This window comes from Cibotium barometz, chromosome 33 (genome assembly GCF_041138505.1).
Source record: "Cibotium barometz isolate CiBa-2024 chromosome 33, ASM4113850v1, whole genome shotgun sequence".
In the NCBI taxonomy this organism is placed as follows: Eukaryota; Viridiplantae; Streptophyta; class Polypodiopsida; order Cyatheales; family Cibotiaceae; genus Cibotium; species Cibotium barometz.
In genome coordinates this window covers 31,611,294-31,626,724 of record NC_141078.1, presented here as the reverse complement: position 1 = coordinate 31,626,724, position 15,431 = coordinate 31,611,294, and the positions used below count along the sequence as shown (strand labels likewise).

Below are 15,431 nucleotides of genomic sequence, written 5' to 3'. Positions count from 1 at the left end.
TAAGAACCTATTCTCTCAAATAGGAAGTGGACACAAGAACCTATTGCTCGCAAGTTGGTAGCCAAAAAAATGAAGACAAAAACAAAAGGGAGTCACAGTATGGTCTACCTACAAATGGTAGAGTACACAAGAAATTCTCTTCATTAGCCAATACATTTTTGTTCAGCTTATAGCTTCCTATTCTTTTGGCTAAATTAATGTAGCAGCATCTACTCCATAAGTACATATCCACTGGAGGACATTGGCACCAAAGCCTCATCATTGACAACTTTCCAGGTACATCTCTGGATGGGGGGGCCATCCAGAGATGGTCAATGGTACAACCCATCACTTGGAACTTTCCTTCAAATTGCAAACCTCTCCAAACACAAGTCTTCACAACACATTGATCTCTAATCCTTAGTGAAGATGTCTATACTAGCCTCACAATTCGGCGTAATTCTTTCATGTCTCACCAACAAGTAGCAGCTCAATAAGAGTCTATTCGACTCATTTAATGTACTTCATGATTATCTACTTCATAAGAGTACTTAAATATACATAAAAGCACATGGGAAGAAGCATGAAAGAACAGTTCCTACTCAACATCTGACAAGAATCTTGCCACAAAAAGGGACATCATCGAAGGCCAATTTATTCAAATGATGAATGTCGCTTCAATGAATCAGATGAGGAACCGAGAATCACAATCTTGTTTTGATGATTATGTCTACGTTCCTCATAATCCTTCCTTCTCTTCTCCCCCATCATCAACATCTTAGTTTTCCCACTAACACAAATCACATGTAACTCCGCTTATGATTGCCAAAAACAAAATGAGTAAAAATATAACCCACATAAAACATGCTTAGAAAAATATTAAAATACAATCACTCGCAAAAACCCCCAGCCCCCTAGCCCATTAGGAATTTTCACTAATCTCTAACCCTTTTCTTTACTAACTAGCCTTTCTTATTCCTTCCAAGGAACAAAGACCATTGAACGTCACTCAACATCAAAAGCCATCGACAAAGCTTATCAATTCTCCCCACACAAAGGTCTTTAACATGATCACAAAGATGCGATCGGCATCAGGAAGGGGGAATGTTAACCCATTCCTAGGATTAACAAGAGCTACTGCCATTATCTTATATCGAGGTGTCAAGGTAGATACACCAAAAGGTCATATATTCAAAATATGAAGCAATGGTGTCCAAATCTACAACTTGGACGAGCGCCCGTAACGGTCTGATAGAACACTCATGGCGATTCCCACTTCAACAGCGTGTGGTAGGGGATGAAGTCCCAAGTGATGTACTTTATGGATATATTATGAGAGTAGTTATTGTAATAGCATTAGGCCTCTTATAAAGTGCCCAATCGGCTATAATTTAAGTGAGTGTGAACACCTATGGCCATGGCCATGCATCAAGAAGAGGGGAATAATGTTAACCTATTCCTAGGGTTAATAAGAGCTACCGCCATTATCTCACATCAAGGAGTCAAGGTAGATACACCAAAAGGTCATACATTCAAGATATGAAGCAATGGTGTCCAAATCTACAACTTGGACGAGCGCTCGTAATGGTCCTATAGAATACTTATGGCGGTTCCCGCTTTAAGAGCGTGTGGTAGTAAGTTAGGATGAAGTCCCAAGTGATGTACTTCATGGATATATTATGAGAGTAGTCAATAGAATCAGGCCTCTTATGAACCTAAAGTGCCCAACCGGCCATAGTTTAAGTGCATGTGAACACTTATGGTCATTAGATAAGTGAATATCTCTCACAATATAAAAAACTTTCCCATGGTGTAATAGAGTCTTGCTCTTACTAATCCTCTTGCTAATCTCTCTCTAATGCATGTTGGTGAGTGTGTGTGAGTGAAGTGAGGTGAGAGGAGAGATGAGTACACGTAGTGCAATGCGGCGATGTGACAACGCTTGTGGTGGGAAGCACGGTGGAATTGCTTCTTGAGGAGTTGTAAAGCTTGGAGACCTCAAGGGTTACGAGCTCGGCCATTGGAAAGATCCTCCGACAGTTACGGTTCACCAGGTAATCTTCTTGTTGGATGTGTTCCAAGGGGCGTTTGGGTGAGCCATAACATGCACTATAGTCAACAGCTGTATTGTCATTTCCAATAATTTCAGATTGGGTTTGCATTAAGGGTTTCCAACTGAAAATGACAAATGTATTGTAATTTTCAATAATTTCAGATTGGGTTTGCATTAAGGGTTTCACTGCGGTGAAATGATCTCTAGTTCTCTAGTGCTCTTAAAGAAGTAGGTTTGAAATTGATTTCAAACATGTCCGTTCAGCTCAAGCTACATTTATTTATTTTCTTTATAGCATAAATAACAAGTTTTTTTTAAGTTTTTTGAACTTTTTTTTCCTAGGCTCATGTCTTTAGGTTTATACGTATAGACTTACTATTTGTCTAGGCTCACGCCTATGTAGGTTTATTCTTACAAGCGCACATCTTTGGAATGTAGTATGTAGGCTCACATCTATATGTTTATGTTTGTAGGCGCATGTCTGTAGGCTCACATCTATAGGTTCATGTATGCATACTCATGTCTGTAGAGACATGCCTATAGGCTCAAGCCTTTTTGTACGAGCTAAGCTCACATATTTTATTTTTATGAAATAGTCCTACCTACTAGGACATAGACTTTTTAGATAATAATTATACTCTAGTGTCTAAATAATTATAAAGGACAAGAATTTTACTTGTTGCAAATTAAAATGCATGAAAAACATGAAAGCACTTTTCCGATGTCCTCAAGTGAACCGGGCCCGCGGGCCTTAGCTGATAGCTCTTGAGTCTTAGAGCCGCGTCCCACCCAGTGCTTGTGGGGGGAGGGCTCCGCAAAGTATGGAGGGGGAGGGTAGACATCCCACACCCAGGAAGGTATTGAGGGTCTGCATCAGCGAGAATGAAGGAGATTTTTTTTTAATTTTCTAAAAAATATTCTGATTGGTGAAGCTCACCGAAAACCTTGAACCCCCGCTAAAACTTGCAAATATTGAAGTATTAGTAGGGCCTCCCTAGTTCGATGGAAAAAGTGATCTTTCACTATTTTTACACCACCCGCCATCGCTGCAGCGGCCAGCCCCTGGGCGGGACGCAGGCGGGACGCGGCTCTTAGTAGAGGATTGGTGTGAAAATTTAAAATGGATGGGTTCCATTTCTCCACGCGGTTTGTATGAAAGTCAACGATACTCATCCAAGTGAGATCACGGACCTTAAAGTCCCCCTCACCTTCCCGATTACTGCCTGTCTCGATGTCCTTCCTTAAATATCATATAACCTTTTGCTTTTAAGTTTCCACCCCCCATGCCCACCTTCTGATCTGCGGAGCTCTTAAGCTTTTCTGGCTATGGCGATCTTCACAAACAGGAGTTTCTCCACGTGCTGGAAAACTACCTGTAAGTCTGTGCTTGTATTATTTGGTTTTTCTCGCATTTTCGCTTCTTCATTTCACCCAGAGAGAAGAAATCGTAATTTAACTTTGATTCGAGAGTGAAGAAACCCTAAGTTGCCCCCAATTCGATGGAAAAAAGGACTTTTTAACACCAACGATCAGGAAGCCTTGGTTGAATGGTTACACCAATAGTTGAAACTTCAGTTCACATAAAGAAAGATCCCTAATTTCATCGCTTTTCTTCCCATTTACAGTGAAACCCTAATTTAACAGAAGAACATGGATCTTCCTGAACACCCTAACTAAACCCTAATGTTAATGCTTGCGCAGTGAGCTGAAACCCTAGTCCTAGAGTTTACCATGTATTCTCCTATAGTGAACCGTAATGGTGAAACATCATACTGTGTCGTGCGACTTTATGAACGCTCTCTGAATTTCTGACTCGAGAGAGATTTTTATACCCGTGCCTCTCTTTTTATATTTTGCAGAAAAATGGGCGAGAAGGGTTTCAGAAGCGCCAGCTCTGGAGCCTTATCAATCGGCTGCTGTGACATGACTGTTAAATGCCGTTGTAGGTGGCGTTGGGATCACTCAATCCTGTGCTCGTTTTGCCGTGAGCAACTGCACAATCCGTCATGCCTTCTCTCTTCTACCCTCGTGTTCTTCGTCAGTTCCTTTCTGGTCTTTGGAGCTCTGGGCATGGTATTTGCATGGCTCACTTTCTCTCCTTTTAGTCAGCCTTTGTTCGATTCTGCTGAACTGGCATGCCAACATGACAATGAAGGGTCATGGTCGATTGGCGTCTACTTTGGGGACAGCCCATTGTCTTTACAACCAATTGAACTGGTTAGTAGAATTTTTTCCTTGATATGTGGACAGCCAATCCTGAAGAACAATGCCAAAAGAGTGGGCTGTCTGTATTGCACAGCTGGTTTTGATCCTGGACATGCATGGGCATGTATGTATTTTTGATGCACCACATCATACTAGGGGGTTGATTTGTCACTAGGTCTCCTTGTTGAAGGCAGGGTTTTGTGGCACCACTTCTTGTTGCTTTAATGTTGCGGAATCTGTACAGGAAAATTTTCGGAGTGATAAGGGTTCTGCTTGGCCTGTTGCAAATCCCATACTCACTTGTGCGTCCATAACTGATGCAAGTCACCCAAGCGCTTTTGTTGCTGATCCTTTTCTCTATATCCAGGTTTGTAAGTGGGAAACCTTATTTCGATGTTTTGTGAGGGGTGGTAACTGATTTTGCTGATGGCGTTTCTTGTTTGCCCCCCCCCACCCCCACCAAATCCAGGGCTCAAAAATGTACATCTTTTTTGAAACAAAGAATGCTCTCACAAAGCAAGGTGACATTGGGGTTGCAGAAACTTCTGATGGGGGTGCAACATGGAAATACCTCGGTATTGCTTTGGATGAGGAGTGGCATCTCTCATTTCCGTATGTGTTCAGTTTTAAAGGACAGGTTAGCCGAATTCATAATACACACACTACTTTGATTTAGGCCATCTTATTGTTTGACCTCTATTTTTTAAATGTTGGTAATGGAAACATCATTTTTTGACGGGGTCGAAAATGGGAAGCACCACATGAGCAAGGGAGGTGAAAAGAAAGGAGGAGGAGAGAGAAGGGAAAGGAAGGGCTTCAAGAGAAAGGTAAGAGGGAAGGAAGTGAGAGGAGGAGAAAAAAGGCAGGAGCTGATTTTAATTTCGAAAACAGCTTGTTTTGGCCATTTCATCCATTTTTCCTCTGCTGTTTGGGGCATTTCTCCTATGTACCCCCATTTATTTTAATATCTAAAACAGCCTGTTTTGGCCATTTCATCCATTTTCCTATGCTGTTTCGGGTCATTCCCCTGGAGCGGACGTTTCCTTTGCACTCCCATTTCAAGACGTGTAGGTCAATTTTAGTATCTCTTGCCCATCCACTTCGCACCATGCATGTGCGTATAGTGAGCAATGTGAGAAGCAAGTCCATCCCGAGATAGCAGATCCCAAACAGTGCACCTGATCTGGCTCATCTGTGTTGGGGTAAAGGCATAATGCCCACCCTTATAGTGTGTACAAGCCCATAAGTTATAGTACATAGTACACTTAGTACTTTTAATGTACTAAGTGCACTATGTGTACTAGTGCAATATACATGTGTGATAGGGGAGTCGCACACTCATCTTGGTGAGTTGACTTATCCCCACAACTCTCTCTCTCTCTCTCTCTCTCTTGCTTCTCTCTGTGTATGTCTCCCACATGAATAACCCTAATTCTTCTTCTCCCATTCAACTGGTATCAGAGCCAGCCTGCAGCTCTCTACATGTGCAGTTTACTTCCAACATGATGGTGGAACCAGGCGCCTACAACAGTGTGTGTGTTCGTTGAGATATCAGGTCGACTAGAGGTTGACAATCAGAGCTACGCGTAGCAAACCACAAAGCAGCCCCAGCCAGAAGCGTGGGCTGCCCAGCAGCGCTTGCAGCAGCAGGTGAGGAGCTAAACGCTGCCAGCAAACAGGTCGACTAGGTGTCAGCGCTGGGCAGCAATACGTGAGCGCTGGGCGTTAGACGGCGTAAAACCACCGGGCGTCAATACAACAAGCGAACACGCAAGGCGTTGGTCGCTAATCGCGTAGCGAGCCACTAGGCGAAGCGAAGGCGAGACAGGCTGCAACGCCTACGTGGTGGTGGTCCGTGTAAGTAGGCGAAGGCGACACGCCTACGTGGTGATGGTCAGGCGCAGCCACAAGGCGTCAACCGGTGGGCGGCGCTAAGCTCCACGTCACCTCCTGCTTGGTGTCGAACTCAATGAATCCGCCAATACCCTGCGCGTTCAGCTCCGGGTCGTCTGTGAACTCCACAGACTCCATTGAGACTGCCGTCCAGGCCGCTGAACCACTCTAGAAACTCCTCGCAGTCGCAATTGGGAGGCAAGTTCCATAGCTTGAGCTCGTGACGCAGCATTTTGGTCGCCTTCAGCAATACAACCAGAGCTCCTCAGCTATTGCCTACCTGCACAACAGCAACATCAGCAAGAAGCCCCCCCCCTTTCTGCAACACCATCAACACAAAGAAATTCAGCTTGCAGATCAGAGAAATTCAAAAAATTAAGAGGTATTTGCCTTCAATTTTGGGAATTTCTTATCAATTCAATCAATTGAGCAGGTACAGCTGCCGAATTGCTCAATTTTTGAGCAAAATTGGCAAAATTGGGTGACATTGGTCACAATCAGGATCAATTTGCAGGAAATTGGATGTCAAAATTTGGGGCTTTTGATGTAATTGTGCAATTGGGCACTCATACATGCTGTATGATGTGAGAAATCACACATTCGGGCAAAATTGCAGCAAATTGTATCGCAAATCAAGGGGCTTTTGTGCCGATTGGATTGATTTGCATGCATGCAATCACATTTGATGCTTTGGGCAATGTGTTGATGCCTTACAAGCACTCAATGTGCCTGTAAATCAAGGGGCTTTCATGTATTGGATGTATATGTGGCCAGGGGGAAGCATCGCGAAGACTCTGGATGCCTTCATGTGCGTCAATGTACCATGTATGATCAACAATTGATCTTAAATCAAGGGGCTTTTTAAGAGTCGTATGCTTGTTGAGCTTGGCAAAGCAGCAGGCAAGACATTTATGCCTTGAATCCTCAGAAATCAGCTTGCAGTCAAGGGGCTTTTGCCCAATTTCTGTTCGGGACTGTTGTATGCAGTGTTCGAGACTGTAAAAATCTGATTTTCACTCATTTGGACAGCCAAGAGAGCATTTATTGCTACTGTACTTGTTGGTACAGATTTGGTACAGCTTTGTGCAAGTTTTGGCATGGCTGCACATTGATTTGAGTGAGGAAAAGTCTCAATTTCAGTTGTTGTACTTGCCGGTACAGGTTTGGTACATCATTTGTGAGCAATTGGTACTGTTGTACAGTACTTTGGAAGGGCAATAAAGCACATTTAAGGTGCTGTCAAAATCTGCAGCAACCAGATTTTGGTGATTTCATCACATACAGTGGGAGTAGAGTTGCATTCTTGCTTCCGCAGTGGGAGATAAAGCTTGGGAGAATAACTGTGAGCACTTTGTGTGCTTTTGGTGCAGTGTTTGTACATTTTGCAGGGAGTCAGGCATTGACAGGTTGCATATTGCTATGTCAACCACAGGTGAGAGCTCTTCATTGCTTCACATCAAGAAGCTTGAAGGCTCACATAACTATGATATTTGGCAAACCCAGTGCTATAATGTGTTGCTCCAGAAGAAGCAGCACAAGCCTATCAAAGAAAGGGGTGTAAAGCCCGCTTCTCTTACTGCTGAAGAGTGGGAAGATATGGACGAGCTGCCAAGATCTACTATCATGTTATCTGTGTCAGACTCTTTACTTTTCAGCATTCGTGAAGAGAAGACAGCTTGGGGAATGTGGCAAAGATTGCAGGACTTGTATGCCCAGCAAAGTGCCTCAAGCAAAGTGTATTGGTTGAAGAAACTCATAGGTCTCCAGATGAAGGAAGGGGCGTCTATGGGAGCCCACCTCAATGAGTTTAATGGTATTGTCAGCCAAGTTATAAATCAAAAGTTGGCAATGGACGATGAGTTCAAAGCCACCTTTCTCTTATGCACTTTGCCAGAGAGTTGGGACACATTCAGGACAGCCACTAGCAATTCGAATGCTATGCTGTCATATGCAGATGTTGAGGGTGCTCTTCTTCAAGAAGAGATGAACAGGAAGAACAATTCTGTTGGAAAGTCCAATGCAATGAATGCACGTGGGAGATCCCAGCAAAGGGGAAAAAGCCAAGAACGGGGAAGGAGCAAGTCTCGCTCCAAAAAGGACTTGGAATGCCATTATTGTGGCAAGAAGGGACACATTAAAAAGCGATGCTACAAATGGAAAAATGATCAAAAAGAAAAGGGAAAAGGCAAAGACAAAGACAAAGATGAAGCCAAAGATGCAAAGCAAAAGGGCAAAAGTGGAGTCAAGATTGAAGAAATCAATGTGTCACATGAAGGTGACAGTGAGGATGAGGTCCTATTCACGTCTTCACTTGATGCCCGTTCACTTCTTACAGGAGATGGTCATGGTATGCACTCATGGATCATTGATTCAGGTGCCTCCTTTCATGTCACAGGTTGCAGAGACTTGTTTGTCAGGTATACTGCTGGCAATGAAGGAGTGGTTTATTTGGGTGATAACCATGCATGCAAGATTCTTGGCAGAGGTGATGTGAGGCTTGTGTTTTCAGATGGCTCACAGCTTATGCTCCATGATGTCAGGCATGTGCCTGAGATCAAGAAGAATCTGCTTTCTACAGCTTGATGATGCTGATTATGTTACCACATTTGGTCGTGGAAAGTGGAAAATTAGTAAGGGCTCACTGGTTGTTGCCAGAGGCTCTAAGGTGGACACTCTTTATTTCATGCATGCATGTGTTTGTCACCATGCTAATGTAAATGCAACCGAGCTGCCGGAAATCTCTATGTGGCATAGCCGGTTGGGACACATGAGTGTCAAAGGAATGGAGCAATTGTCTCGTTTGGGTTACTTGCCTTCTCTAAAGTTTTCAAGTTTTCAGTTTTGTGAGCATTGTATATGTGGCAGGCAACTGCAGTGCCCCCACAAGAAAGCTCTTGGACAGAAAGATGCTCAGTTAGAGCTTGTGCATACAGATGTATGTGAGATGCCTCAGCTTTCTTTGGGAGGGGCAAAATATTTTGTGTCTTTTATTGATGATGCCACACGCAAGGTGTGGGTTTATCCTCTTCGTTTGAAGAGTGATACATTCTCAGTGTTTCAGAAGTTTGTTGCTCTTGTTGAGAATCAAACTGGCAAAACACTGAAGGCTTTGCATTCCGACAATGGTGGAGAGTATATGTCCAAACAGTTTCATGACTTTTGTGATGCTAAAGGCATCAAGAGGGAGCTCTCTACTCCTTATGATCCTCCACAAAACGGGACAGTAGAGAGGATGAACAGGACCATTCAGGAGAAGGTCCGTTCTATGCTGTCACATGTTGCGTTACCTCATGGTTTTTGGGCTGAAGCTGTTATGACAGCCGTTCACCTTATAAACAGGTCACCTAACACGAGGCTTGGTGGGAAAGTGCCAGAGGAAGTATGGACAGGGAAGCCTCCGTCATACAAGCACTTGAGAGTGTTTGGTTGCGTTGCGTACGTGCACATACGCAGGGAAATGCGCACCAAACTTGATCCTAAGTCTCACAAATGCATATTCCTAGGATATGGTGACAGAGGTGAAATGGGGTATAGACTTTGGGATCCCGTGAATAGAAAGATTATACGCAGCAATGATGTCATTTTTGATGAAACATGCATGTATAAGGAGCCTGCAAGGCAACAGGAGCCTGGCAAGGCAACAGGAGCCTGGTAGAGTCATCTTTGATGATGATGGACATCATGGACAATAACCAAGGGCTGTAAATCAGCCATTACAGCAGCAAAACCAGCCCTTAAATGGTGCTGAAAATGGTCCAAATGGACAGCCAGAGATGGCAGAAAATATCCCTATGGATATGCCACAGTTAGAGGAAATACCGGGCATGATATTTTAGCCTTATGGCATGGAACAGGAGCCACCAATGGGTGATATGCAAGTTGGACAGCAACCTGCAAATGATGGTCATTGGGTACGGAGGTCCACAAGACCCTCTAGAGCCCCTGACAGGTTTGTTCCAGGGGTTGACTACTTGATGCTCACTGATTGTGGGGAGCCCTCATGTTATAAGGAGGCTTTACAGAGGGCAGACAAGGCTCTTTGGGAGCGTGCCATGAAGTCAGAGATGGATTCTCTGCACAAAAATGGAACATGGAAGTTGGTGCTTTTGCCTGCAGGCAAAAAGGTTTTGCCATGCAAATGGGTATACAGGCTCAAAGTTGCACCAGATGCAAAGCCAAGATACAAAGCCAGGTTAGTGGCTAAGGGCTTCAAGCAGGAATATGGTGTGGACTTTGAGGAGATCTTCTCTCCAGTGGTCAAAATGACCACACTTAGAGCTGTGTTAGCTTTGGTTGCTCATGATGATCTGGACTTGATTCAGATGGATGTGAAGACTGCTTTTCTTCACGGTGATCTCCATGAGGAGATATATATGCAACAGCCAGAGGGTTATGCAGTAAGTGGAAAGGAGAAGCTTGTATGCAAGCTGAAAAAGAGTCTTTATGGGCTCAAACAGGCACCAAGGGAATGGTATCACAAATTTGATACATTCATGAAATCCCAGAATTTCAAGAGAAGTGACATAGATCACTGCTTGTACACCAAGAAAGCTTTGTATGGCAGTCTATTGATCCTCATCTTGTATGTTGATGATATGTTGATTGCCGGGAAATCTCGTAAAGAGATGGATGCCTTGAAGCAGAGGCTGCATCAAACCTTTGATATGAAGGATTTAGGTGATGCAAATCACATTTTGGGTATGCGGATACTTCGGGACAGAAATCAGCATGTGTTGTATTTGTCTCAGAAGGAATACATTAGCAAAGTTTTGCAGAGGTTCAATATGGACGGGGGGAAGAAGACTAGTACTCCTTTGCCTCCATATGTGAAACTCAGTGCTATGGACAGCCCACAGTCAGATAGTGGCAGGTCTGATATAGCCAAGATTCCGTATGCTTCAGCTTGTGGCAGTCTCATGTATGCCATGGTTGCTACTAGGCCGGACATTGCATTTGCAGTGGGAGTGGTTTCTAGATACATGGCCAACCCTGGCAAGAAGCATTGGGAAGCAGTGAAAGGTGTCATGAGATACCTGAAGGGCACACAGGATATGTGCATTTGTTTTGGCAAACAGGATGCATTAGTGCATGGTTACACTGATTCGGATTATGCCGGTCATCCAGATAACCGGAAGTCTACTACCGGTTATCCAGATAACCGGAAGTCTACTACCGGTTATGTGTTTACATTCACAGGAGGTGCTGTGTCATGGATATCCAGGATGCAGAAGTGCACAGCCTTATCTACTACAGAGGCCGAGTATATTGCAGCCACAGAGGCTTGCAAGCCTTAACAAGATAGCCATAATGCAAAGAGTTTGCCTCCGGAGCGGTTTGCTCATTGCAGACACTTGATGGGCATTGGTTGGATGAGGCCAGTTTCAGCCTTGATATGGCCTTGTATATTATCATGTACATGCTGATTTTTCTTTTCCTTCATTTAAGGGCACTTTGCCTTTAAGTGGGAGGTTGTTGGGGTAAAGGCATAATGCCCACCCTTATAGTGTGTACAAGCCCATAAGTTATAGTACATAGTACACTTAGTACTTTTAATGTACTAAGTGCACTATGTGTACTAGTGCAATATACATGTGTGATAGGGGAGTCACACAATCATCTTGGTGAGTTGACTTATCCCCACAACTCTCTCTCTCTCTCTCTCTCTCTCTCTCTCTCTCTCTCTCTCGCTTCTCTCTGTATGTCTCCCACATGAATAACCCTAATTCTTCTTCTCCCATTCAATCTGCAGTTGTGTTGTCAAAAGTTGTTGTCATCTTAATGCCCATCAACACCATTTCTCGTGTAACAAATCTGGGGGTTCACACATGAATATTAATGTAATGAAACACTTAATATTAAAGCGCACAATTTACCCATTCAAACCAAAGGCTCTCGTAAATATTGGACCCCACAGTGGAACGGGAATGGGCCGGCCCCCCTTTGGAATTTGTCATATTACCGAGAAGAATTTGTGTTCGAAGCTTTGGGAGCCTCTCTTGTTCCCACACATGGAACATGCTAGGTTATTTAGAAAACAATAACAACACACAATTTACCCATTCAAACCAAAGGCTCTCGTAAATATTGGACCCCACAGTGGAATGGGAATGGGCCGGCCCCCCTTTGGAATTTGTCATATTACCGAGAAGAATTTGTGTTCGAAGCTTTGGGAGCCTCTCTTGTTCCCACACATGGAACATGCTAGGTTATTTAGAAAACAATAACAACATTTGGGCCTTTGGCATATGCCCTAAACTCTTCCCCACATTCACAGACCTTCATAAATAACATAAAACACAACCGAATGGATAAAACCAAAATGCTCCATGAATATCCTAAATTTTTATATAAAATATGATCGGAAATTCTGCAGGTGCATCCCACAATTGAATCTGAGCATTTCAGCCAGTAAAGTCAACAAATCAGCTGGCATAGGCCAAATGGGGTGTACAACAGCAGCGGGCATACAACAGCAGTCCAGGACTGTACAGACTGCATGGATGCTATATGGACATGTACGGGTGCCATACAGAACTGTATGGACAGTGGTATGGTTCAGAATCGCTGTTGGGTTGTAGAAGTGAAATTGGCTTGAAAACAGGTCGAAAACAACCTAAAACGGGCCAAAACAGACTAAAGTAGCCAGTAAAGTCAACAAATCAGCTGGTATAGGCCAAATGGGGTGTACAACAGCAGCGGGCATACAACAGCAGTGCAGGACTGTACAGACTGCATGGATGCTATACGGACATGTACGGGACAGTGGTACCACGGTGCAGAATTGCTGTTGGGTTGTAGAAGTGAAATTGGCTTGAAAACAGGTCGAAAACAACCTTAAACGGGCCAAAACAGGCTATTGTAGCCTAACACAGTTCAAATCTGTACCTATCTCCAGAAAATCATGCTAGGTGAGGAGGTTGGTGATGGAGATGGCGAGAGTGAAGTTGATGATGAAGATCTATGTCCAAGAAGGCTTGTGACCACCAAAATAATAAAATGGGATGCCCACACTTATTAATAATGATGTGAACACATAGAAATGTCATGTTATTTAGCATGTTTTCCACACTACTGTTGTTCCTATCACTTCAAAGGCCCTGCGTGCTTCCATGAATCTAGAGATGACCTGTCAAACCAGGGTTGTGTTCCTTGTTCCTGAGCACCCACAACACGTACAGGGTGCGTGAGCTATGGAACCCATATCTGGATAACCTCCCATTCCCAAAGCTTGTCCAAAAGTCCATGAATCCTCATAAATCTGTAAAATACTGTTAATTCTGGTGGTGGTGATAGCCTGAAGTATAGCACAAGCATGCTTGCGTTAACAAAACAGCTAGCAACATCTGAAGCATCAAAAAGAGTGATCAACATCAAAGCAGATATAACGAGGCTATTGCATACAGGCTGTGAGTGAGTGACAATAGGGCAGCCCATACGTACGCACGACGGTGCCCCTCTGATTTTTGCAATTGTAAAGCCAGGTGCGTGATTTTATTTGCAAACTAGAGGACTGGTTGTGTGTTCTGGCACAATCCCCGATACTCATCTTGAGTTGCTTCAGATAGTGAGGTGGTAGAAGCCGCTTCTTGAGGTCCGTGACAAGTTGGTCCCACTCGTAGGCAGCAACATAATTGGAATTTGCCCGGGCCCAATGAGTCCACCAAGAGATGGCTTCCCCTTCGATGTAGCAACTAGCTAACACCACCTTCTCTATATCCGACAGATGACTTCAAACTGATGAATCTAGGAATACAAAGTTGTGAGGTTAAGTTTACTGTCATGCTTACTAAAATTCACCCTTTCGTGAAGGTGAGTCGAAGAAGTGGCGGGTACTGTCCTTGCATCAAGAGTTGCAAGGTATTGCTCTTGCTCCATGTGTCGTCGTCGTTCCTCCTATGCGGTAGTGCGAGCTGCCGCTTGTGTTCGAAGATCTACCTCCCGTACCTTTGAGTCTGTAACGCACAGGATTGTTGTGTTAACTTTGCAAGGGAGATAGCCGAAGGAGGGATCTGGAAAGGGGTTTGGGAAGGGATCTTAGTGGTGACTAGTGGAGGAGGGGGGGGATGGGTGTAGAAGTATCTTCAAGAGGTATCCGTTCCTCCAAAGCACAGGATTGTTGTGTTAACTTTGCAAGGGAGATAGCCGAAGGAGGGATCTGGAAAGGGGTTTGGGAAGGGATCTTAGTGGTGACTAGTGGAGGAGGGGGGGGATGGGTGTAGAAGTATCTTCAAGAGGTATCCGTTCCTCCAAAGCCTGTAGAGAAGCCGTGCATGCCCACATCTTTTCGCTTCTTGTGCTATGATACACATAAATTCTTGGAACATGGTGTTCGTATCACCATTGGTGACTTGGCTTCTGGAAGCAATCGTTGTCAAAGAAACAATTTTTGTAGGGTCTGGTTTTCTCTCTTATCGTCAGAATTTGCCATAGTGGGAGTAATCAAGTTTTTCCCTGACTGCAATAAAACCATCCACTATGTGTGTGGGAGACGTTTCCGGTTGCTTCTAGCGGCTATAAACCAACCATCCTTCGAGGGATAGGAGTCACACCAAAATGGCCGTGCAACTGGCATTTGAAAACCACCCACACCAGCGAAAAAAAATTTCTTCTTTTTTTTCTTGGCTGAATCTCTTTACCAAAAGGCAAAGCTTTGATACCACTGTAACATGCGAAAGCTTACAAATAGGAGTATACTTTGGTAATGAATATGCAACACCTTGGTTCCTGACGATTGTACAATGTAGTGGAGATAAGAGTGCAAGAGAGAAGCTATATTAAACGTCTTCTAAAGACCCAATGGGTCTATGAGACCAAAGTAATACAATGCTGCTATCCATGGTATGTCTCATCATGGAAAAGGAAATGTTGGAATATATATTTATCATCTCAGAAGAAGTATGTGAAGAAGCTGCTCCCACTTTATGGGTTGTCATACTGTACACCTCTCTCTTGTCCCATGGATCCCAATGCCAAGTTATCCAAGGAGGATGATACACCATTGGTGGATTCCATAGAGTACAGGTAGATTGTTGGCTCATTGCTTTACCTTGCCAACACGCGTCTAGATATTTGCTATGCTATGAGTGTTCTCACCCAGTTCTCATCAGCCGCTCGAAGGTCTCATTGGCAGGCAGCTTTGAGAGTTCTTTGTTATCTTTGAGGTACTTCAGATTATGGCATCTCCTATTCCAGTGGTGCTGATTTGGTACAGGATTGGTCAGAAGTAGAGGACTGTTGCTGCTTCTTCCACCGAGGTTGAGTACAAATCCTACCCTTTATCCTCCATTGAGGCACTTTGGAT

The 15,431-nt window shown here is 43.9% G+C and overlaps 1 protein-coding gene across 1 annotated transcript in view; it reads left to right on the top strand.

Annotated features, from left to right (window-relative positions):
• Window positions 1-3,173: 3,173 nt before the first annotated feature.
• Window positions 3,174-15,431, top strand: part of LOC147619486 (glucosamine inositolphosphorylceramide transferase 1-like) — a 53,129-nt gene continuing 40,871 nt past the window's right edge. Inside the window, exons 1-4 of the mRNA XM_086773168.1 lie at window positions 3,174-3,407; window positions 3,892-4,249; window positions 4,482-4,604; window positions 4,707-4,874. Coding sequence (XP_086629294.1) covers window positions 3,896-4,249; window positions 4,482-4,604; window positions 4,707-4,874 — 645 coding nt within the window. The 5' untranslated portion in view covers window positions 3,174-3,407; window positions 3,892-3,895. The remainder of the gene's footprint in view (window positions 3,408-3,891; window positions 4,250-4,481; window positions 4,605-4,706; window positions 4,875-15,431) is intronic.